At 38.3% G+C, this 24892-nt stretch overlaps 1 protein-coding gene across 6 annotated transcripts; it reads left to right on the top strand.

The window, feature by feature from the left end:
* KYAT3 (kynurenine aminotransferase 3) lies at positions 1–23070 on the top strand. 6 transcript variants are annotated; one of them, XM_026037915.1, is made up of 14 exons: positions 1–79; positions 7439–7539; positions 9285–9343; positions 10497–10641; positions 13351–13500; positions 13674–13760; positions 14473–14595; positions 14686–14806; positions 16692–16768; positions 17762–17851; positions 18485–18671; positions 19529–19602; positions 20058–20144; positions 21789–23070. In XM_026037915.1, exons 2-14 carry the CDS (start codon positions 7441–7443, stop codon positions 21849–21851), a joined length of 1362 nt encoding a protein of 453 aa, XP_025893700.1. In that variant the 5' UTR covers positions 1–79; positions 7439–7440; the 3' UTR covers positions 21852–23070. The 6 variants fall into 6 exon arrangements, with proteins under 6 accessions (XP_025893700.1, XP_025893697.1, XP_025893699.1 ...); XM_026037912.1 differs by lacking the exon at positions 1–79 and adding an exon at positions 4595–4612; XM_026037914.1 differs by lacking the exon at positions 1–79 and adding an exon at positions 4913–4933 and having other exon boundaries at positions 7421–7539.
* Positions 23071–24892: the final 1822 nt, after the last annotated feature.

Genomic DNA, 24892 nt, shown 5'->3' with positions numbered 1-24892 from the left:
TCCCAGGGCAGTGCTGCTCATGCTTCAAACTCATACAAACATGATATAAAAACAAAGCTGGAGCTTCTGCTGAACAAAGGTACTGTTCATATACTCTGCTGAATTAACACTTTTGGTATTTTATATTTTTTTATATATAAAAATACATATACAAACTCAGATTTCTTCATTAGGAAACAGGAAGCACAGTAGGTGATTTGCGTTCAGAACAAAGCCTGAACTAAAAATGCTGAAGATCAGGTTAGAAAAGATTATGTAAGAAATGCCTCTTATGAGAAAATATTTTTAAAGTGTCTGCAGAGAAAGAAAAGGCTTGAATAAAGGAGAAACTGGAATGTCAGGATCTGGTTACATCATGAGTAACTGTGAGAAGGAAAGGAAAAAAAGATGCATACGCTATGTATGGTAGCATAAACAATGCCTTTCTAAATGGGATGTTTTTTGCTTGTCATCTGGTTTTTATATACTGAAAGACAAAGATAATACTCATGCTCATAGATGCTATTGCTTTTTTGCCTTGTTAGCTTAGCATCTTGTTGACTAATAGTGAAGTCTTTTTCTGAGTCTTATTATGAGGATTTCTGTTGTAGCCTTTGTAAACAGAACAACTGAAGTTATTTGTCCCCATAATAGTTTTCATCACAAAATAAATGTTTGCTCACTTTAGTAGCCGTGTAAGCACAAAAAGCTCACACACAGCACTAAATACAGTATTGCTAATGATTGATGTACACCTGCTAGAATGCTACTAGCAGATTTAAAATACTTCTAGTGCTTCCTGAATCCAGTGCCATTTGTTTAGAAATGCTTTGACTCTGCTGTACAACTCTAATATTGCAACTGTAAGACAATAAAAACGCAATTAAGGATCTAGCACTTGGAACATTTACAGCATATAATTTTCTGAATAAAAGACAAAATATGCTTTAATTGTATGCAGATCCAGGCTTCTTGCAGTTCTCTAGCTTTTTCACTTATGCTACCTAATTATGCTTACTCTGTACAGAAGTGAAAAGGTTTGTACACATACTAATTATGTCATTAATGTCAATTGCTGGTTGTTCAGCACTGCTGCAAAGTCAACCCAGTCTTGTCTGGAGACATCTTTATGCTTACTGTGGACACTAGGTTAACACACTGGAAATCAAAAGTCCTTCAGTAAGAAACTACTTATTGTGCTGTTCTAGGTAACCTCTGAAGCTTTATTCATTGAGGTGGCAGACATCCTGCTCTGACTTCAGCTGAGCCAAACTGAGAGTTTACCCCCACCAATCAACTTCTGGTTGCTGATTATAGACCTCAATGTTTTTCCACTACAAATTACTATTCCCTCTGAACTGCAGTTTGTGTGTTATGTGTGTTGTCAAGTCCCACTCTGATCCTACCAACGCTAACCAGATCAATTTAAACATTTAGGGTTTCTTTAATCAGCATCATTTTGAAGGAACCAGCTTAAGAGCAAACAATGGAAGATCCTTCCTATTTAAGTTACCCTTGCAATAAAAAATGGATTTGTTTGGCACCTTGCAGACTCAGAACCTCAGGGAAGTTTTTAAAATTAGAAGACCAAAGCACATTTCTTTGTCTTTCAGTGGACTTTCATTCAGGGCATTCATTTCTTACTTTAGTTTTCTTTCCTAATATGTAGTTTGAGGTTCTCTGGTGATATATCTCACAAATTTATTCCTAGTACCCCTCCAGAGGGTGAAAACACTAGTTCCTGTGTTATTTGTTGTCCTTGCAAGAAAAAACGTCACAGTAAAAATGCCTTCTGGCAGCTTGAGGAATCCCTAGCAGCACATCCTTCCTCTGATAGATTGCTCTTTTGATGATGAGATCCCACATCTGAAGCACAAACTTGCATTTTACTCTTTGGGGGACATGGAAATAAGACAAAAAAGGTCGGTTATAAAGTGTTTCTTCCCAAATTTATGTACAGAGAAAGCACCTCTGGGATCTGTTAGAAAATATTTCCTTTGTTATAATCATTTTCATTATTAATGGCTTGATTCCATAGGGAAGAAAAAGCCAGCCAGATACACTAACCTTCATCACATAAAAATCTCTAAATAATTTTTTAAAGTCAAGAATACATAGACATTTTTTAAATCAACTTGATAGATGAAAAGGCATCATAGCCAATTAATTTGATCACAAAGTTTAGATTATATCATGCATCTATTATATTGCCTCTGAAGATATAGTCCTTGCAGGTGCTGGAAACAGTCCTCATACAGTTTGTAAATCTCAAAATGGAAGACAACTGCGGGGTAGAGACGGTGGATAACTCTGGCACGTGTTAGTATCACCAATAAAAGAATAAATAATCATGTATTTGAATATTGTTGAAACTAATTGGCTATGATGCATTTTTCAGAATAGTGCCAAATGTACAGTAGCTATTACATGATAAATTGTTACAATACAGCTTACAAGGAGAGAGAGAAAAAAAAAGGAAATCATATTTTTGAAAGAGAATCAAAGCAAATAATAAATGCATACTGGATGGTCTGATAAAAGGAGTTCCTTGGCACATATATGAGATGTTTAATCTTAAAAAAAAATATATATAGTTAGATGAGCAATTCACCTTATGCCAAATGAATGAAAATCCTATCCATTTGTTTAATTCTGCATAGTGTAATATAGGAAATTCTCCCTGAAATCTTTCCAGTGCAGTGGACAACCCCCCACCGATGCAATCCAGGGTTTATCATGGAGTAGGAGCAGCCAGACAGCTACATCCTCCTTCCTAGTCCAGATTTGATTCAGCCTGTAAGGAATAATGCTAAGCGTGTGAGATATCTGGGCTGTGTTCCTTCATCCGCATTAGGGCATATTTTATTTAAGGTAGCACACTAATTTCTTAGAACATTTCTCTAGAAAACTAAGACAAGAGTCATAAAAGACAAGGGAAAGATGACCTAAATCTTATGGTTTTCATCCGTACCTTGATTTAACTAAGATGCAGTTTCTTCATTAGGGTCTTGTTTGCTGCAGCTAGGGTAAAAAAAAGAATAGACAGAATTACTTGGAGTCAGCGAATTTCTTTGTGCTGTTAATAGAGTTTTCTGAACTGCATCCAAGTCCTGCAAAGTAATTTTCTTCTCTGTAATTGAGCTAATTCTCACTGGTCTTTCATGAAGTGTTGAGATTCCTGACTACATTTCTTCCTTTATCAATAGGATGTAGCCAGGTTACATTCACTTAAAATAAATTCACCTAAAAAAATGCATTAATTGGTGCTTCTAGAAAATGTGGGTGTGTATTGAAGAGATCAGCCATGTAAGATTTTTATCCAAAACACGGCATGCATTACCATGCACTGGCAAAATTAGTGAAATGCTCCTAACTTGAAGTCAGCATGAGATACTTGGGTGTTTAAGAAAAAACTACATCATGAGGGTACTGGGAATGAATATCACTTCCAAGTAGGAAGGACATGTTTGAAAACGCCAGTACCTCAGCATATATAAATTCGTTATTTCAGGACCATTTTCATTTTATGAATATTGCCTTCAGAAAAGTTTACTCCACGCATTTAGCTGTTAGGCTCAGGTGTCGAAGTTTCTGCTTTCCCTGCTGTGCCAGAACTCGGAACAGCTTTGGAAGTTGCCACTCTGAAAAGAAGCTTTGGCCCTCGCACGGCCAGGGTAGCACGGCTGTTTTACTCGCTTTCTCTAGTAGCACTGAGACAAACTTTCTTCAAGCTTTCTAACCGAGTCTTTCCTGTTTAAAGAATAAAATATTATTAATATTAAACGAATATGAATATTAAAAAGGAAACTCCGTGAAAAAATCAGGACATGAGTGCTGTGCATGGCCAAGGGCAGGCCCAAGCGTCTCCTTGGGGCCTCCTCGTGCAAGGCAGCGTTGGGATCTGCTGCCCTCCGCTGGTGCTTGAGGTGCTGCCCAAGGGCAGTTCAGGTGCCACGTTTGGGAACGTGGTTTGAAAACATACATTTTCCAAAACGTATTACTGAGGAAAAAAAAAAATAGTTAAGTGTTAACTGCTCCGTGTGTCATATTTAAGACTGAAAATCATGGCCTGCTCTCCCTCCCCTTTTTCTTTTCTCATCAGAGTGTTTCTACATCCAGTTTTCAGTTTGTTCTCTGAAACATTCTCATCACACTTTTCCCAGGGGTTCAATTATAAATATAACACAATATAAACAGGAATAATATGTAAGTAGCTTAAGTATCTAGTGCATCTAGTTTTGTCTGCATTCTGTCAGCTAATCCTTTTCTTCATGATTATTAACTAGATCTCTAGCTTCAAATAAGGTATTTAAAAATAAGACTTTGAAGGACTTGCTCTAAGAAGTGTTTTCTCAGGCCACGGGCAGTTCTTTGCTCCAGTATTGATCTATACCGGCGGCTGTGGCAGAACAGGAGCGGGATCGCCCCGCAGTGTCGCGGCCTCCCGGGCTCCGGCAGGACTCGGCCTGACGCCCCTTCCCGCGGCCGCCCGCGAGCGCACAAGGGCCGCCGCAGCCGCGCCTCGGCCGGCTCCGGCTCTGACCCCGGGCCCTGCTGCGGCCGCGGGTCCCTCCCCGGGGGCGGGCCGGGCCGGGCGGAGCCGAGCGGGCCCGGAGCGCAGGCGGCGCGGGCGGTGAGTGGCGGCGCCGGGCCGGGAGCGCGGCCTGGGGCGSGCGGCGGGACGGGCCGCGGCCTCGTGTCTGCCCGGGCCGCCCGGGAGGCGCCGCCGCGGGGCGCCCTGCGGCTCCGGGCCGGCTGGGGCTGGAGTCGGCTCTGGCAGCAGCGCCCTGGGGCCGCCCAGCGCGTGGCTACCTGCGCACGGGGAAAGTTCTGGAGCCTTTTTCGGGAAGGTGGCGCCCTTCTTCCTGCAGAACTGCCCCTCCGTGAGCGCGCGCGGGAGCGTGGCCTTCAGGGACTGCAGGGAGTTCGGCTGAGAGAGGGCACCTCTAAGCTTGTATGTTGAACGGATATTCACCATAGGCATAATGCACCAAACGTGCCTCAACGTGGAGCCCGAGCGGCTTACTTTTTTTCCAGGACCTGCAGCTGAGGGGTTTTTATCGGTGTTGCAGTGTTTGTAAAGCGTTGTGTGAGGTAAAGGATTGTCGTAAGCTGAGGTATGCAGAGAGCTCCCATCACAAAGTCTTCTTATAGCTTCCAGCCTAGCTAATTAGTTTAATTTACCCTGTCTCTGGAGCTCCTGAGAACAAACTGTTAAACTGGGTTGCCAGCCAGAATTAAAAACACAGGCATTGCACCCAGCCCCGCTACCACCTTTATCATGTTGACCTTTCCGACGGGCTGCCTTCCTTCTCGTCCTCCTACAAGAAGGGAAGAGTAGGCTTTTCCCTCTTTTTTTCTCTTTTTCCTCTTCCTTGCATGATAACTTTTTTTTCTTCATGCAAGTTCATGAGTTTCAGAAGGATTGGCTATGAGTTGCAGTGAGTGATCTTAGAATGCGATTAAAAAACCCAGAAGTTAATAAGGCTAAGAAAGCAAAAGGTAATGTTCTTTTGTTTCTCTCTCTTCCCCCCTACAAAAAAAAGATGCATTTTCTGTGTGTGAAGAACCTTGCAAGTGCTTACAAAGGATTCAAACAGGGTTTGAAACCCTTAGTAGCTGTTAGTGCTGTGTGCTCTAGAAATTCTCCATCTTCATGAGAAAAACTGAGGATAAGATAGACATTATAGGCTGTCTAATGCAGAGCAAAATCACTGACTTGGCCGATGTCCAGAGGCAGTACTTAAATGTGCAGTCATCCTAGAGTAACTGCAAATCAGCCTCTTGAGCCTGTGATCTATTCTAGATATATCACTTCTGCATGTCTATGCTAAGTAGAGTAGTTTAAATGGAAGTATTTGATGTTACAGGACAGAAAAGAAAGAAAAGCCATAGAAGGAGTTTGTAGGAGGCTGTTCAGTGTAGGGGACACTGGTGTTGGCCGTGAGTGCTCTTGAGTCTGTGTTAGTAAGTGGAAAAGAGGTACTAAGAGGTTTAAATAAGGTGGGACTGACGTTATGGAAAGCCTATTGAAAGTATTCTTTTTTTCATTATATTTTTCATAAAATTTTGACAGTTTCTGCACTTCCATGATGTAAAATATAAGTATATTTTTTTTCATCAGATATTTCAGGTACCTTTAGAGACTGACCCCTCTACGGTGACACAGGTCTGCTGCTCCTTTGCTGGGTTATGCTTTTGTGTATATGTATATAATGTATATACAGATCTTACTAAATGTTTTAAACCCTTCCTGGTGCTTGTGCTGTGCCAGAGATCTTAGTCTCACAGTTGAGACTGAGTTTGTAGTACTGGAATGAGAGAAAGGCAAAATCATCTTAGGTTTAAAACTTAACTCACATCATTAAAGGTATCTAAATAAGGAGCTGTATTATTAACTTGCATGTGAAATGTAAAGAATGATTTTTTGTTGTTGTTGGAGTAAAACCATTATTCTGGGTGCTCTCTAATTGTGTCTGCAAGGCTTGCATTGCATTGTTTTCACAGGCCACTGCATTCCTCTCCAATACAAATATTGCATTTTTTTTGTTTGGTGGTGGCGATTTTCTTAATATTTTCAGGTGTATAGTATAGGGTGGCTGGAAGTGAGGTTCTTTATTCTCTAAAGAGTTAGCCATGTAACTTAAGGTTAGTAATGATGTCACTGTGACATGCCATGTTGCTGATGCAGATCTCTGGATTATATTATTTTTTCTGTTATGAACACCAGTAATTTTGACGATTCCATCCAATACATGCATTTAAAAATGGATTCTAAAAGTTTCTGCCTAAACTAGTGGCCTTTTTTATTTTATGGTCGTGGATTAACATGGTTCATTTCCTGTAGTCAGAGAATGATCTGTTACTCCACACACAGTCTCCTTTCTAGCTGTGGATTTTCTGCCTTGGTAGATATTTAATGTTTGCCAAATAATTGCAGCCAAACTTAGCATAGTTATATAAAGCATGTAGGTCTGCATCTGCAGTGTGACTGGTGATTTTAGTCCTCAGTTTTGAAATGTCTGGATTCAAACACTTGAAAATGGAAACTTTTCTTTTAAAAAAGTGATAATTAGAATCATCATCATCATCTTGGTGTGTTTTTATATTGTTTCTAAACCTGCCACTTCGATAGCAGTGTTTTTTACATGAACAGTTTCACACCAATTCTAACACAGACTTCAATGCTTAATTACATTTAGACTTTATTTTAATTCAAGGAAAAGCTTGATGTTGGCAAATAGAGAAAATCTTCCTAAGAAACATTGTGCAGCCCTGTCAGTTGAAAAGTTCCATCTTCTATGTTTAATTGTATGATAAGGTAATAATTTTCTGCAACTGAGTTTTCTTACATCAAAATATTGAAAGGATGAGAGCAAGATCTGAGCTTTGAAAATTGCTTAGTGGTGTATGGAAAAAACATTCCTGTAAGCCTTTTCAGTTTCCTTATTTTCTGCAGGCATGCTTTTTGCTTCACGGAGCTTCTGTTGCCTTGGAATTAGAACACGGTTACTACGGACCTGTTTGCCTTCCCAATACATCAGGTTTTCAGCCTTTGCAGTAAGTATTTCATTAACCTTATAGATTGCATTATTGAAATAGTATTTATTTTAGAAATGCACTGATTTTGTTATGTTAAGAGTAAATACACATTGGATTGGGTCCTACTTTGTTTTTGAATTACCTTTGCTGAGCATTTTAAGATCATTGATTCGATGTGAGGAAGTCTTTAAAACATTGTTTGCTACAGCTGTATTTTTTTAAATTACTTTTTATATGGTTCCAATATGTAATAGCAAGACTAAAATAAGTTATCCAAATCAGTCAAGTATCTAACCATACAAGCACAATTGAGTTCAGGGCCTATTGCTGTGTGCACGCAGAAAAAAACAGCATTTCAACATGATGAGCTGTGGTCACTCGCTTCATTTCCAGTGTAGAACATTGGAGTATATATTGTCTTCCCAGGTCAGAACAAGAGTTTACCTGCTCAGCAACCTGAGCCAACCAGGTTATGTGACATATTCTCCAAAGCAGGTGTACAGACCTTTACATGAGACAATTAGAATATAGGTTGTCTATATGAGAAGTCTTTTAATATGTAAGCCACCTTCCAGTTCGGGTTTTGCTTAGGTCGGTTTTTTATATGCTGTGATCGTTTGTGATCTGTTTAATGTGTTTGGATGATCTCGCTGATCATGATGATACCTAATCCTTTTTTCTTTTTCTTTACTTTTTCTGTTCTCTTCATATCTTGGCTTCAATTGTAGCTTTTGATGGTGAATCTCACAATTTAATTGTGCACAATGTAAAAGAATTTGCTTCTGTCAGTATTAAACTACTGTTCACTTTGTATAATGAGGAAAGATAAATAGAAGCAGCACCTGACTTGGTCTAACGTGATCAGCGTTAGGGAAAGCAGAAGGTCACAGAGCTAGAGCTTGGTGGGGAAATACCTTGTGTGCTTAAACAAATTGAGACCCTAGCCCATACCTAAAAATGGCTTGAGGATTATCAAGTGCTGACACAACTGGATCCAAACCAAACAAAATCCTAAGAATTCCTGTGACCTTCTAGAAGAAGAAATTCTGCTTAATGAATAACTTTTAAAATGTCAACTGATTGGCTGATTTTCTCAAAGTAAAGGAATGGGCTGAACCTGAGCCTCAGTGAAGCTAAATCTGTGAAAACGTGGAGATTAACACAACTGTTTCGTTCTGTAACTAGTTTCAAGACACAAAAAAAGAATAAACAAGACTCTTTAGAAACTAACTTAAAACGGTATGAGAACTGCATTAAGCTTATTTTATTTGTCAATGTGTTTTAGCTAGGGGGTGTTACTTAATAAAAAATTATCTTATAATTAGTGATGAAAGTCCTGTAGCTGATAAGCATTTATTCTCGTTACGTTACTGGCTGGAAAGGTTCAGGATAAGACTTATTAGTTGTAGTTTGAGGAGTCTAGCGTGTGAAAAAGGGGAGGGCTCACTGAGTAATGTCTGTGTGGATGATTTTGTATAGCACTGCCAGACATTAATTATATTTAATGGCTGCCAGCACTAGGTTTGTCTTCTAAACTTCACGTGCATTTCTGAGTAGATGCGGTTCAGATTCCCTAGCGAGAGTTTGAATTCAGGCTGTTATAGAAGCTTTCTTGAAAGACCATGTCTATGATTTCATGTAACTGTGGAATTCTGCTAGCAATGGTGTATTTGAAAAAGCATGAAAGTATGTCGTGCAGCATCCAACAATACAGCACTTTGTCTTTCTTAGCAAAACCCTGTGTGTATATTTTGATCTTGCAGACAATGCCTTTCAAGCACAAAAACGCAAGACGAATTGAAGGCCTTGATAGCAACGTGTGGTAAGTAAAAGAAAAATCTCTGCAAATTTCAGGAAATGTCTTTGGCTGCTGTATTTTCATGATAATTATTGCCAATAATCACCCCCCAGGTATACAGCACTTGCTGTTTTTGCTGAAACCAATGCTTAAAGGAAACAATGAAACAAGTTCTGGTAAAACTATTTTTTTTCTTTTTTTTTCTTTTTTTTCTCTTGTGCTTTAACCATTAGGTTTAGGCTTCTGGATATCTAGTAAACCACGTAAGTATAGCTTTGGATATTGTGGTATAGCCGGCTTTTTATATATTAATTTTGTTAAACTATATTTCAGTTATTCTTGCTTTTTTGAAAAACAGGAATAGACCTCGTTTTAACCACTGTACTTGTCTTTACAACATGGCCTGTTATTTTTAATATACCTTTTCCTGGATATTTCATTAGTCTCAATATTAAATTAATCACTGAGAAAATTGGTATTGTGGTAGTTGGTAACAGCATGGGCTTGTACTAGTTGTGTATGTGTAACACACAAGGTGCTTTGGTCATCCTGCCTTTGGCTTATTTTTAGTAATTTCTATTTATTTTACAAAATTGTGAAGTTTTTTATATATATATAAATATTTTTAATTGCATTAACATTGGGCTAGTGAGGAAAGGGTACAATGCACAGCTTCTTCATGAAGAAGGAAAAAAAATCAAGAATTCTGATTTTTGGTGGGATACTAGGAACAGCTAATGAATCACTCAAAAAAAAACCAAACAAACAAAAAAAAAAACAAACAAACAAACAAAAGAGATAGCTGGGTAGTTTAAATAACTCCTTCATTTGGCAGAATCTAGGCTTTAAATCATTTAATTTGCCTGTTCTAATGAATTCTAATTTTATGAAGAGAATAGTGTTTAATTTCTGCTCATATCCAGGGTTACAATATACACCAAGTGAGAAACTTATTGTGTGAATGCAGAAAATAAACCTTTTTTAGTTTCCTTCTGACTGTTGTGGTCCTTGTCGCCACTTCTCAGTGTGATGAGAAACACCCATCTCTTGAAGCTGTTTCTCCTGCTCTGAATTTGTCAATCTGAAACAGTTCTTTTTTTTTGCATTTTAATGCTGATGATAGAAAAGACAATTTTATCATGTATGCCAAATAAAAACTTTTTTCTTTCCCCGGTAGGATTGAATTTACAAAGGTGGCTGCAGATCCCTCAATTGTCAATCTTGGTCAAGGCCTTCCTGATATATCCCCTCCCAGCTATGTGAAAGAAGAGCTGGCAAAAGCAGCAACAGTTGACAGACTGAACCAGTACACACGGGGCTTTGTAAGTGCTGTGGAACTTGGGGACCTAAGTTCTGTGGGAGTCTTACCATGGAGAAATATCCAGGACTTTGTTTTACACTGATTGCATCCATAATTTCTACTCTTAGCATCTGAAATTTAGTTTGTCTAGTGGAGCTGGCAGCTACAGATCTATCACTACCAACCAGTATCCTCTATGTAAGGTTCTTTAGTGCAGAATACTTCAGGATCAGTATGGTATTATGAGTGTGGCGGGGTAGGTTCTCCCTGAAGATTCACACTGTCTGTTCACAGCACAGAGCATATTAATAGCACACCTCTGGTTTTGCTCCGTATAAACATGAATGCACAGAATCGTAGTGGAGTGAGTGAGACAGACCTGATATTAGCTGAGATAGCACCGCTAGAATGGGAAAGATTCACCCATAGCATTCAGTAGGTTTCAGTGGGGATTAAGAAATAATTAAAACAGTAAATTTATGGCCTGGAGGATACTCACTGTCCATTGTACCAGGTGACATGTGGAATTGGCCTCTTGAGCTGGGTATGAGCATATGGCATTTGTCACTCTCATGAGGCAGAATATTAAAATGGACCATTGCTTTGGTTCAGTATGACACTTCCTTGTCCTATTTGGTTTGTCTTTCTCAAATTTCATTGTAAAGATAAATGATGTTGCCCACTTGAAAATAATGTGTCAGGATTGCTCTCCAAGATCCTAGGGGATCTGTTTATACTCAGTCTAACCCACTTCTAGAGGACCATGTTGTGCAGCATGGGTAGGAAAGCATTGTGCAGAGCTGATAGGCTGGGGCCTGGGTAGGGTGCTGTGTTGCTGGTGTTTATGTATTTCACCAGAGCTTTTTGCCTGTTCTCTGAGAATTTGCATGCATGAGAACTGACAGAGGGCAGTGAGGGCCAGCAGCACCTGCAGAAACAAGCAGCAGAGCTCTGTAACCCAGCTGTCATGGCAGGGACCTCACCAGCCAAGGCCCGTCCCACCCAGCACCCAAGCAGGGCAGGTCCAGAGATGACACCCAGCAAGGGGGTGGTGATGAGGTGGGAGTGAGGCCAAGCCAGGAGGTCAGTGTGCAGGTCTGAGACCAGCACTACAGCATAGCTGGAGCAGAGCTGGCAGCCCTGGGATGAACTGGAAAGGAGCTCTTGGGCCCATGGCAGAGATACGGGAGGGCCCCAGATGAGTCTGGGCAGGACCAGTAAAGCCTGTCAAGTCACTCAGGGCTGTGACGAGAATGGAAAAAAAAAATCCCCACTGAGTGCAGTCTTGTGGGCATTGACAGCCCAGTTTGGGTCGCTTTGTGTGGGCACTTTGTAGAGCTGTAGCTCGGCAACAGGGGTATACTTTTAACATGCATAAAAGAAAGCTGGGGTTTAATGAACTTCTAGACTAAACCTAGCATGTTCACCACCCCCAATAAAACATCTGAAAAATTTTCTAGCCGTGTAGGCATCAGTGAGGAGAAGGGAGAAGAGTGATCTCCACAGCTTCCTGCTCTTGATGGGATCCTGTGTTGCTGGCTTGCTGTTTCCAGAAACTATTAGCACTGATGACACTAAGTATGTCTTTTCCTTTAGGGTTTTAGACCTTTCCCTGTTGAGTTTTACCCCTTGGATCCTTGACTTGCAATCCTCATCTCAATAGTCACGCATCTGTCTATTATTTAACCTTTCTTATCTTTTTGGAGAGTTTCTCAAAGCTCTTTCTCACAGTTTAGCAATTTCCTCAGAAGTTTGTGCAATGTTATGGAAGAACTTTGGCTCTGAGGAGGTGTTACAGAGACCATTCACTGCAGCCTCTTTCAGCAAATATCTGCTGACAGATTCTTCGGCAAAAAATTCAAAATCAGGCATAAGTGCAATTTTGCCAATGCATGCATTTGTTGAAGTTTTCTGTGACTTTGTTTCTTAGTTTGAAGATACTTATGAGCATTGCAGAAGTACTATACTATTGATAGAAATTAAAGAGAACTTTTATCAGTATTTGCATCTTCAGCTTTTAAACTTCCTCAGGTGTTTTGCACTAAGAAGATCTTTCGACTGTCTACATTATCTTTGGCTAGCAGACATGGAAGGGATGAATATGAGTGATTCTACTCATGTTTTAATTGAGACTTTGTCTCCCCTCATACCACACTTGGGCCTCTCAGTGACTAGAGCCTGCAGAGTGACCTGGCAAGGCCTGGGTGCTGCAGCATTCCTTTGTAGCTGACACACTCAAGACCAGAAGTGGCTGTCATCTGAATCAACAATGACTGGCAAGCTTTAATTTATGATAATGTTTTTGTTTACAAAGAGGTTCATAATTTTATGCCTTCAGTGTTCAACATTTTAGGGAAGGACTTTTGGTATAGCTGTATTTTTTTTTTATTAAGCTGCTTTTTCTCTTTCTACCAAGTATCCAAAAAAAATCACAGCTGGAAATCTGTAGTGTGCCTGAGTAAGCAGGAGTAAACAGGGCTGTGTGTTCCTATTTGCACATTGTCACTGAGCTTTATTAAACTTTAAAGCACATGTGCAAGAACTTCTTTAAAGCACATTATCTGTTAAAACCTGCTAACGCTGAAGGCCCATCTTGTATTTTTCTATTATGGTCTATTATTTCGTTATATGTGAGAAAAAAATCAATCATGGGCCTTAGATGCTGTGTAACACCTGGGTTCTTGCCTAAAGAGGAACACACTAGTCAGTTGCATTTCTTTGCTTTTAACAGGGACATCCATTGCTGGTGAAAGCTTTGTCTCAGGTGTATGAAAGAGTTTGTGGAAGGAAGATTGACCCTCTCACAGATATCTTAGTGACAGTGGGAGGTTATGGATCCCTCTTTAGTGCAATACAGGCCTTAATAGAAGAGGGAGATGAGGTAAGTTTTTATTAGAAATATTTACTAGCACTCACTGAAATGAGAATTTGTCTGTTTTCTAATTTGCACTAGATATTTGCATATTAAGTTACTGGATCAAAACATATCTGAAAATATAATGTTATTATGCACTTCAATTTCTTTGTTTCTGATACAGGTGGTTGTTATTTCAGGTAATAATAATAGAGCCATTTTTTGACTGTTACGAACCAATGGTGAAGATGGTGGGTGCAAAGCCTGTTTTTATTCCTTTGAGAAATGTGAGTAGCATTTAAAAAATTGTTTAGCCTTTAAAACTTCTCTTCTAAAACTAATGAAGTTTTATGAACATCTTGTAGAAGAAAATCCTTTGCATAGTCTTTTGTAACACTCAATTCTATTGAAATGAGATAGACTGCTATAGTCTGCAAGTCTGAGGTGGAAATAAATCCCAAAATTGCAGATATTTTGTTAGTGTAGGAAAAAGTAAGGCATTGTTTCTTATTGACTTTAGTTTGTGCATTCGGAAAGCTGATCCAGATTCCTTTTATTTTTGATACCATCCTTGCACATAAGGAGGTGGGGGGAAGACCTGACGTTCTGGTCTGGAGGTGATTAATCCTTCCAGGCAAGCAAACACCCACCCTGCTAGTGCCTGGGAAGGCCATACACCTTCTTGTCACGTGCCCTGACTTCCTGCATTACATACTCTATGCTCAGATCCTGGAAACCAATCCACTCGCTGCCTACGAGGTACCTGGTGCACGGATAACCTTACCTGTTCCGTGGAGGTGGACGGGCAGTAGCTATGAGAAGGCTGCTGCTGTCATCGTGATTAGCTTTATTCTTGGCTGGAAGCTCCTCCTGGAAGCAGGGCAGGTTGGAGAAGTTAGCAGATATGGTTAGGGGACAGTATCTGAGGGCCCTAAATTAGGGATCTTAGACTATATCAGATGTGGTATTCAAGTTAATGTATATTTATTCTTATTTCAGAAAAGTGATGGAAACTTTGCAACTAGTGCTGATTGGGTGTTGGATCCTACTGAACTTGCAAATAAATTTAATTCTAAAACTAAAGCAATCATTCTGAATACCCCTCACAACCCGTTAGGCAAGGTAAGAGTCCTGCTTTAATGTGGCTGTAATTGGAAAATATACCTCGAATAATGTGATTAATACATTGGCCCTTTCTTTCTTGCACCCCAGGTGTTTACACAAGAAGAGCTCCAGCTGATAGCTGATCTCTGTATTAAACATGATACCCTGTGCATCAGTGACGAGGTGTATGAATGGCTGGTCTACAAAGGAAATAAGCACATTAAAATAGGTACTGAATTTTTGTGTCATCTAAGAGGTGGATATGTAATGGTGTGATAAAGATGCCTCTTCGGTAATGCTTGGTGCAAGAAGGCCAAACTTGAAGCTTTGTCTTTTTTGAGATGATTTTATTCTCACAGGAGGAGCCCTTTGCATTTCTCAGCAATGTTTTAAAGTGTAAAGATAGAATTTCCAAAAGCTCTGAAGAGATTTAAGAGCAGACATCCACAGAAGCCAACGAGTCTGTACTCCTGAATCAGTTCAAGTAAAAGAGAGAGAGATTTTTATATATATTTATATATTATTTATATATATGTAAAATACATGTCCTATGCATGTAGCACTGTAGCCTTAAATGCTAGTTAAGTGTATGTGTAAAAGCTTCTAAGGTTGGGGGTCTTAGTTGGGAACTGCTGATGTATTTGAGCTGACTAACATACAACAGTTATTTCTTATATGTACAGACATCTAATTTTTGAAGGTATAGTCTAGCAGTACATTAGTGGCACAACTACAATGGTAGTGCTGCTGTTAAAGGTTTCTTTCAAATAACAGCAAGCAAATGGTATCTAAAGGACCGTGCAGTACTTACTCATTCAACCACACAGTTGCTGAGCATAGGGCTGCAGTGCATTGGTTGTACATTGTGGGCATTCGTTTTGGAATTTGGTTCTATTTGCAGTCTGTGAGAGCTAGTTTGGATGACTTTAGGAAGTCGTGTCTAAAATATTTAGCTGGTTAGAGGATGCATCTGTGCCTTTGTGTTTTCAAGGTCACTGGGCAGCAGAGAGAATATAGGTGGACTAAGAAGAAGATGAATCTTTTCTGCTAAATGTTTTGTTTTTCAGCAAGGGTGCTCAACAAAATACATGTTTTCAAATAAGTGCAGAGATTTATATCTAATGTAGATAACTGTTGCAAAAATTTCCTCACGAAATCCAGGGTTTTCATCTGGAATACCTTTGCCTCATGGTTGCCCTGGAGGGAGCATTTAACAATTGAGAGACTCATTGGTGATGGTTCTGGTGTCCTAGAGCTGAGTGCTGTTGACCACTGCTACTGCTGTAACTTTATGACCTTCTCTAACCTTGTGTGTAGACACACCAGTGTGTCTAGATTAATCTGTTTCTGATCGAAAATTAATTATATTAAAGAGTCCAACCAGAGCTTCCCTGGGGCAGCATGCAGAAAAAAATGGGCAACTGTGTGAAGAGACCTTTGCTCTGGCATCTCCCTTGAAAGGAAGGAAAGGTTTTTGGTTTGCTGGCAGACACAGACACGTGCAGAGACAGGGACAGGCCTCCATGCACCCTTCACTCCTTGCAGACATGGCTTTTATTGCTTGAAAATGCCATGTCTCTTCAAATTAGACAACTAGTATCTAGCTCCTAGATGCTGTGAGTTAGAGATTCTAGTAAGTCTTCTCCTGATTCTGAAACATCCAGTGACCCTGATTTGTTTGCTGTGGACAATTCTATTAAAATGGCTGGCAGTGACTGAGTTACTGTCGTGTATGGTGCTTATTACCAGGCACCAGAAGCAGCACCCTATGGAGATGAAGGGTAGTCACTTTTCAGATCCTATCTTTCCTATGAAAAATTATGTATCCCCAGCTAAGGACAATCACGATGGAGTTTTCACTGACGGTGCCTTTTCTTATTTTCTACCTCTTCTTTCTCCTTTCGTTAATTCTCACCTTATTTTTGTGCCAAAATACATTGGCCCATATATGCCTTCTTGTTTGTTACAGTTGCAATTTTAGAATATTCTCACTGTTTGCCTAACATGCTGCAATGATGCATCAGACTACTTAAGCTCTTAGGGGCAATACGATTTTTCTAATTACACGGAATAATGGGTACACTTGTAACCTATTAATTTTGCTTTACATGCAGCTACTTTGCCGGGTATGTGGGAAAGAACAATAACTATAGGAAGTGCTGGAAAAACGTACAGTGTAACTGGCTGGAAGGTAAGAAGAATAAATGTAAGAGTTCTGTTATATAAATAACAGGGTGCATTTATCATATTTTTAAAAAAATCACTATTTTTGTGGCCTGTCTTTTGAAAGCTTCTGTGAAATCTGTCTCTCTCAACTGAAGATAATATTCAATTGGAACAATACTCCAGCTTGAACCATTCGTATTTTAATCCTATTTTACCTACTTTATAAATAAGCTCTTGTGAGAAGAAATATGAAAAAGTGTCAACACTGTGATTTGTTCAAAAACAGGGAAGATTCTTGGACATTGATATTATTTTAACTTTGCAGTTTTGTGGTGATATTTCCAAATTGTGATATTTTTTTAATTGCTGTAAATATCCGGTTATTTCCATAAATCGGTTAGTTAACTGTATAACACCATTATTGTAAACTCAAACATCCCACAAAAACAGAACGTATGATAAACTTTAGTGCCACATCTATATTACATTAATAATGATTTGCTTGCTTTTAAAATGTCTATGTGAAAGCAAACATAATATTTTAACCATCTGGCTGCTAAATTGGTCATCATCCATGCTCGGGCTGAACCATGGCATGCTGGAGCTAGCGGTGCTTGCTTTGAATTCTCTTTGACTTCCTGATGAGCTGTTGATTTGTGCTTGGACTAGCACATGAGCCTGGGAGATGGGAAGAGCCTGGAACAATAGGGACAGTATTCCTAATAAGTGCTTGGTTTGATTTCTAGTCCTCATTATAAAGAGCTACAAGTTTGCTCAGTACCCTTAGATGGGGATGAGTGAGATTTTAACTGTTGTCTCACAGCTCGAATCTCATAATGGTCTCATTCAGCAAGCTTCGTGTTAACCTGCTCTTTACTGAATTCTATTTTTTTGAAACAAATGACTGACTACTTGTTCTTAAAATATAAAATGTTGGGTCTTTTGCTACCTCTAGTTCTTTGTTAATTCCTAATAATACCGTTGCTGTAAGTATGACTATACGTGTTTTCTCTCTTAGGTTGGTTGGTCTATTGGCCCCCAGCATCTGATAAAGCATTTGCAAGTAGTTCAGCAAAATACGCTATATACTTGCCCAACTCCATTACAGGTAGGTACAGATAGAGGAGAGGAGGTAGTTTTCGTCTAGCACCTGGCATAAACCTTTACCATAATTACCATAATAAAGTTCTGATCATAACAATGTATAAGTTGTTAAAATATGTATTGTGGACTCGTGGAAGAGGTGACAAATTTAATGACCTGATGAAGCATTGAGGGGGGAAAAAACCAAAACAGTCTTGCCTTTTTATTCATCAATGAACTTACCTCCCTTGCATGAAATATGACAATATTAGTAGTTTTCTAGCAAATGTAAATAAAGATTATTGCTCTAAGGTTTTAGATTGCTAAGAATTATCTCTATCGACTAGAATACAGTTTGTTTACTATACTCTGTGGTGTATTTTTATCAATAACTTAATGTAGATTGTAAACTCTCGTGGCAGGACTTGGACCTCTGTGCAAGATTAAGGCCTGGCAAATGATAGGGTGCTCTGGGTGCTACCACAGCACTAAGTAAACAAACAATTAGACATTTGGATATAGCTTGTCTGATTTGGATATGCTGGTTTTCTTAATGAGAGCGGGATCAAGGCAAAAGCCACATGGTTTCGGTAGGAAGTGCCTGAGTGTCCGTGGCTGTACTGAGAGTGTGTGAGCACTTTGAATGCTGTGTTCGCAGGAGGCCTTGGCACAAGCCCTCTGGATTGACTGTAAGCGCATGGATGAGCCAGACTGCTATTTTTACTCGCTGTCTCGGGAGCTGGAAGGCAAGCGCGATCGGATGGCTCGGCTGCTTCGGGAAGTTGGACTGAAGCCGATCGTTCCAGAAGGAGGCTACTTTATGATTGTTGATGTTTCTGCATTAAGTTAGTAAAAAGTTTATTAAACAGGGGGTGGAAAACAAATGTTAAGATGAAAATGCAACTTTGGTTTTTCTCTTCTCATTTCATCTTCTCATAACATTGTCAGATGTGCTAATGGGCACTGAAATTTTTTGTTTGGCCTTAGCCCAATAGGTCCAGCAAAAGCTTTGTGATTCTGACAACTGTCCTTGGTTTGCAAAGCTCTTGCAAGGTTTGAGATGTGCACATAGGAAGGGTAAAGTTGAGGCATTTTGATTTTTAAACATCGTTAAAGCCTACCAAAAATTGCAAATCTTTTTGGAAATTCAGACGATGATAATACTGTAGGAAAAAATTCATAAGAGGAATGGATTTTTGTCATCTTGCAGTGACTCACTTTAATGGCAGTTGTCATTCACATAAAATGTTTAATAGAAGTTGATTACAAACTCACAAAACTACCATGGTGCCAGAAAATTATCAATACCCCAGTTTTACAGATGAGAGAAGAACAGCAATAGCAGTGATTGTTGTTGTCCATCTTGTACAAAAGGACCCTATTCACCACCTTCCAAACTCCAGGTCTCCGTCATTCAGACTTGATGACTTTTTGGAGTATTGCAGCATTCTCTTTTAAGCTACATCTCTGATCTTACTTTGCATGGAGCACAAGTGCTCAGGTCAGAGCAGAAAGATGCACATCTGTTGGCCTGGTTTAGTCTCTATAAGATTTTAAAAATTAGATATATTTTTTAAAAGTATATATCTTTGTCTTTAAGTGCTAACTATAATAAGGTGCTTATTAGTGAATGCCTTTCCACTGGAGACTAAGAAGTCCTATATCATCATGTTTACTTTTTGTTTTATTTTATTTTATTTAGATGTGGATCTGTCTGATGAGGAGGGCAGTCAACCTTATGATTATAAATTTGTCAGATGGATGATAGCATCTAAGGTAAGGTGTCTTAGTCATACTCCAGAGTTTTAGAAATGCTTGTCTACTGGAATCAAGAGAAGTGTAGCCTTACTTATTAAATAATGTAGTAGAGATACTACATTAAAAGTACTGTTTGGTGCCTATGCTAACTGCTGCAAATGATGGGCTAAAAGATTGCTGAGCATGCTGAAAATGTACTTGGTAGGTTTGTTGGGCTCAAGTCCTTCCTGCACTCCTAAATGCTAGTTGCAGTCAAGTACCTTTTGAACCTTTTGCTTGAAAGGTGATTTGAATTTAGTTAAGATAGAATTTACTTAAGATTTAGTTAAGAATAGCTTTGCATGCAAAATCCAAGCTTTTCTTTCAGTTAAATGAAGGGAGAGAAGAGTTATGAAAAAATGGAATAGTAAAATCATGATTCTTGAAACTGGTACTTATCTGTGTAAAATAAATATTTCTGTTTTATACTTCAGAAACTTTCAGCAATTCCTCTTTCAGCATTTTGTGGTCCTGAGACAAAAGCGCAGTTTGAAAAATATATACGTTTTTGCTTCATTAAGGTAAACTTATGTCCCAGGAATATTCAAAAAACGAAAATCAAGTAATATAAAAATCTGCAATAGGCTGCTTGTTGCTTTTGTTCTTTTTTCTTTTTTTCCCTCCGGGATATTCTGTGTTTTATGATTTTAGCAGCAGAAAGTTATCTTGATGTAAAATCTGACATAAAATAGCTTCAAATATCTTTTTGCTGAGGTACTTTTAAGTCCTAAATATGGGCGATATGATTAAGAAGGGCAACAAGAAGAAAACAGCTATGAGGGTAAAGCTTTTTTAGCTTATTCTGTTGATTTAAAAACATTGTTGGCCAGGGATGAGTATGAGAGCGGATGACAGATATCTCATGCTGTCTATTGGGATGACTTCTATAATCCACAGTAAGGAATAATTCCTTTGTATAGCAGAGAAGTATGTTCTATGTATCTTCACATCCAGTCAGTTTCAAACTACAAAACAAATCATTAAACAGGTGAGCTTCAAGTTTAGCTCACTTACCTGAAAATATACAGGGCTTTAAATAAACTCCAAATCACAAAAGAAAACAAAGACATTTAAAAAAATGATTCTTAGGTGTTTTGTTAGGGAGACAGAATTGGCATGTTACTAACTGGCTGACTATTCTGGCTGACTAAAAGGAGGTCATTTTGTGACCTTCTTTTCCCATATTTATCTTCCTCCTGCGTACCCACTTGCTGAGTCTGTTTTTGAAAATACTGAAAAGCTTTGGGAGCAGATACTTAAAGTCTGTTAAACCTACATCCCTACGATCTTATTCTTACTGTCTGTCACAGAATCAGCATAATGGAACATTTGCCAACCTCTTAGTTGTTCCATGTACAGATCAGAGCCTTAACTTGGACCACTAATGAAGGGGAGTTTCTGCTTGTGTTATTAAGTTCTTGTGATGAGATATAAAAGACTATAATAAAAACTGGGCCAGTAACAACCAGGAGGAAACTCGCTAATTGCAAACATGGCTTGCCTTATATGAAGATCTCTAATCATGACAAGTTAAAGGGGATTTGTATGACTAACCAGTTGCAGCCAAGCCACAGAACTGTGATTACCCATCTTTAGTGGGATTATGTTTAAGTAGTTCACATCATAACTTGGTTTTAGGGATATTTAAAAATCCTAACTGTAAAGATGGCAAACTATGCATAGCATGTTTCCAGTATGTTTCCAATTTAGAGCAGCCAGAAGTTTTATTGCATAAATGCCTTCATTTAAATTTGTTAAATTTGTTAAATTTGTTAAATTTGTTAAATTTGTTAAATTTGTTAAATTTGTTAAATTTGTTAAATTTGTTAAATTTGTTAANTTAAATTTGTTAAATTTGTTAAATTTGTTAAATTTGTTAAATTTGTTAAATTTGTTAAATTTGTTAAATTTGTTAAATTTGTTAAATTTGTTAATGTTTTTTCCTCAGCATTCACATTATCTTTTTAAAAAATACACCTGAAAAATATTTGCAAGATATTAGCATTGAATTCTTTGTGATGTCTAGATCCGTAGCTATAACTTTTAATGGAAAACTGCTTGAGATGCAAACATAACTGCCAAATACTGATTTCTGATGTTATAATCATGGCTGCTACTCTGTTTTCAAAAGCTTTCTATTTACAGTAGTATTCCTTATTTTGCAGAAAGACAGCACACTAGATGCAGCTGAAGTGATCCTGAAGAACTGGAATAAACAAAAAGCTTGATATTTCTTTTATCAACTCTTCATTCTGGTATAATTACCTTACCCTAGGTTTTTTATTGCAAATTTAAGAGCAAATTGCTTAGTACAAAATTAATTTGACATTGTAAATTCCTCTGTGCAGCCAGTTAGAACAATGATTTACTTGATGTGTGCAATGCAATTCATACATTATTTTCAGTCTTTTTAAAATCATTGACCTTTTTTCAAATTATGTGCAGTTCCACAAAATATATTCAGATTCCACATCTGTCACAGAAAGCCAAGGATTTCTAGGCCTGTGGGTAAGATAAATATATAGGTATTTTAAGGCTTGCCAAAAAAGAAAATGGAGGTGTTTGAGGTGTGAGGTAGTATAAAAACTAGGCTAACACTTAAACATTGTGGTTTGTAAGATCTGTTAACCAGCAGTGGAAGAAAATGAAGACATGCCAGGTTAGATAGTTGCAGTGACTTTCTATCTACCTACTTACTCTGTCTGTGTGCGAAGTGTATCAGTTAAGTAATAGAGTTATATCAGTGCAGTGTTTATATATAGACAAGTTCTAAATGTGCTGAGTTGCATAATTAATATCTCATTTTCCCACAGTAGAGAAAGCTTACAGCTGTGAAGGCATTCAGTCCTCAATAGCTTCTAGAACACCTATGTAGGTATTAAATGGATGAATCTACAAAGCAAAATAAAAGACCTTGCCCTAAAGGCTCCTTTGCCATCAAATGTGCAGCGACAGAAGTAATCCTGTAATCCTTTTTCCACTGTTAGCATGTTCACAGCAGCCACATTAGTAACTTCACACTAAACTTACTTCAGTGCTTATTTTCATGCTTGGTGAAGCGTGGAAATAGGCCTAATACTGCACTGTGGAACTCTGTAACTATCTGAAGCTCAATGGGTAAGGGACTGTTTCAGAAGAGATGGATGTGGAAAAATCCTTTTTAGTTGTCTCCTCTTTGAGAACTGTCTCTGTGATTTTTTTTTTTTTTTCTTTTTTTCCTTCTCTGGGTGGGTTTCCCACCAGCAGAAGCAATCAAGGTACATTTTAAGAGTGATATTGTGTTCCCCCTGTGTTTTTCTATTCTTCCCACAGGCCTTCTGGTGAAAAGTTGGAATAAATTCAGTGCCAGATTTCTAATTTTGCAAATATCTTGCTCATTCTGTAGCCATACAGCTGGAATCTGAGTTCTAGAATCTAGTTGAGTTCTGTTAGTCTGTGATCATGGCCAGGGCTGAAAAAAAGGGAACCTGGATAGTAATAGCAGCTGCTGAACTTGTACTGACTAAAGATGACAGATAATGGAACATCCTCTTGGTCTTGGTCTTTTGGGAATCTAGTAGCTGGGACTTGTGTTGCCAGTTTAGGTGTCTTGATCTGTCATCCCTCACCCACACTAGAAAAGAAAACGTTACTTGGTATTTTTCAGAGTGAGTGTAGTTTTAGAAACTCCAGAGCAATCAATGTGGGAATTAAAATGATTTAACTGAAATTTCATCAGGGTTTTCATAGGGAAATTCAAAAAAAAAAAAAAAAAAAAGAGAGAAAATATTGTTGTAAAACAGGGAAAAAAATCAGTGAAATTATTTTGCAGAATCCTTTAGATGTCTTTGTGTAAATTGTACTGAGGAGTTGTGCCCTTGCAGGAAGTAGAGGACGTTGTGACAGGCTGTTCAGCTGAGTGGTAATTTGGACAAGGGAAATATTTCTGTTTGTAACATGTATAGCAGTTGATTTATTTTGGAATGATTCCACAAATGTTCCGTTCCAAAAGCTACTTGGAGTAGAAAATGTACACTAAGGCAGCTGCCACTGTCATTGCAAAGTGAATTCTTATTAACAACAACAAAAACTTTGCTAGCATAAATACATGATTAAAACAGCAGCTTCTATAAAATATTTTGATATGATGATCTGAATCCAATTTTCCCAATATCTTGGCTTCTTGAATAATACAAAATAATAAAATATATGATATTTGGGTTCCTACCCTTGAAACCAGTGCCTTTCAATGCAATAAATCATATGCAAATAAATATAATTTTCATCATTATATGTTAAAAGGAAGCTTTAAATGTCATTGCACCGTGCTTGCCTTGAAGATAATTGCTACAGTGTACAATCCACCTAATATTTTTAAAAATCCTGTTATTTCTACAATTTTAAGATTTTCCTGAGATAGCGTGTGATCATATATATAATTGCACGATGTGTCCTTACAACAGCAGTGAAGTGATGAAAGTTTCTTCATTCACCTCTCTCTACAGTGTCTTCATTGTCTCATAAAGCAGTCTTGTTGCTTCGTGCAGATTTGTTTTAGCACTATGGCTATTGTCGATAATACTCCTTATGTTACTGTCGCTGGCAGATTGGACACCCTGCATAAAGTAAGTCCGTGCTATATGCTGGGTTAAAAGTTAAATGATAAAAACTGTAGCGAAATACCTATTTTTCCATGGTTACATTCTACTGCATTTTAAATACCTCATTCTAGCATGTTCCTAATGCACATGCTAAAGCCCTAGATCTGACAGGGAAACACACAAGCGGCCCATGCTTAAAGATGGCTTTGCATAGTGCATAGACCCAGAACCTTACTGATGTTTCAGCGCCCACTGCTTAGTTTTATTTTATTTTTTGCTTATTTTGTCCAGTTGCTGTAGTCTTTGTTTGTTTGTTTGTTTCATCCAGTACCTGAACACCTAAGATGCAGCTTGGAGATGACTTAACATACCAAGCATAATTCAGCTGCTTTGGCTGTTCATTGTTTCATTTGTTCTTTTGAGGCTTTTGACTGACATCTGCTATTTTGGCAAAAATGTTGGCTAAATAAAAAATCATTTCAAAGGCTGTTTAGACATATGAGTAAAACTTGTTTTCATTAGCCTGCTGTGCATTATGCTCATGCAGGTATCTGTTGTATTATGTTGTTGGAATGATGCTGGCAGTATTCGTAAGATGAGAATTGCCACTGACACTGAGCTGCCTATTTTTCTCACTGGTATTAGCCAGCATTACTTTGGGTGGAGTTGTTAAAAAAAAAAAAAAAAAA

This window comes from Nothoprocta perdicaria, unplaced genomic scaffold (assembly GCF_003342845.1).
Source record: "Nothoprocta perdicaria isolate Ctin4 unplaced genomic scaffold, notPer1 scaffold_20, whole genome shotgun sequence".
NCBI classification, from domain to species: domain Eukaryota; kingdom Metazoa; phylum Chordata; class Aves; order Tinamiformes; family Tinamidae; genus Nothoprocta; species Nothoprocta perdicaria.
The sequence above is the reverse complement of the archived record's forward strand: the minus strand, read 5'-3'. Positions and strand labels throughout refer to the sequence as shown.

Excerpts from the sequence above, each read along its gene's own strand:
- KYAT3 (XM_026037915.1), top strand. The coding sequence starts at position 7,441 with ATGCTTTTTGCTTCACGGAGCTTCTGTTGCCTTGGAATTAGAACACGG. Across the intron at positions 17,852-18,484 it reads CTTGCCCAACTCCATTACAG|GAGGCCTTGGCACAAGCCCT; the intron begins GTAGGTACAGAT and ends CTGTGTTCGCAG. Across the intron at positions 18,672-19,528 it reads TGTTGATGTTTCTGCATTAA|ATGTGGATCTGTCTGATGAG; the intron begins GTTAGTAAAAAG and ends TATTTTATTTAG.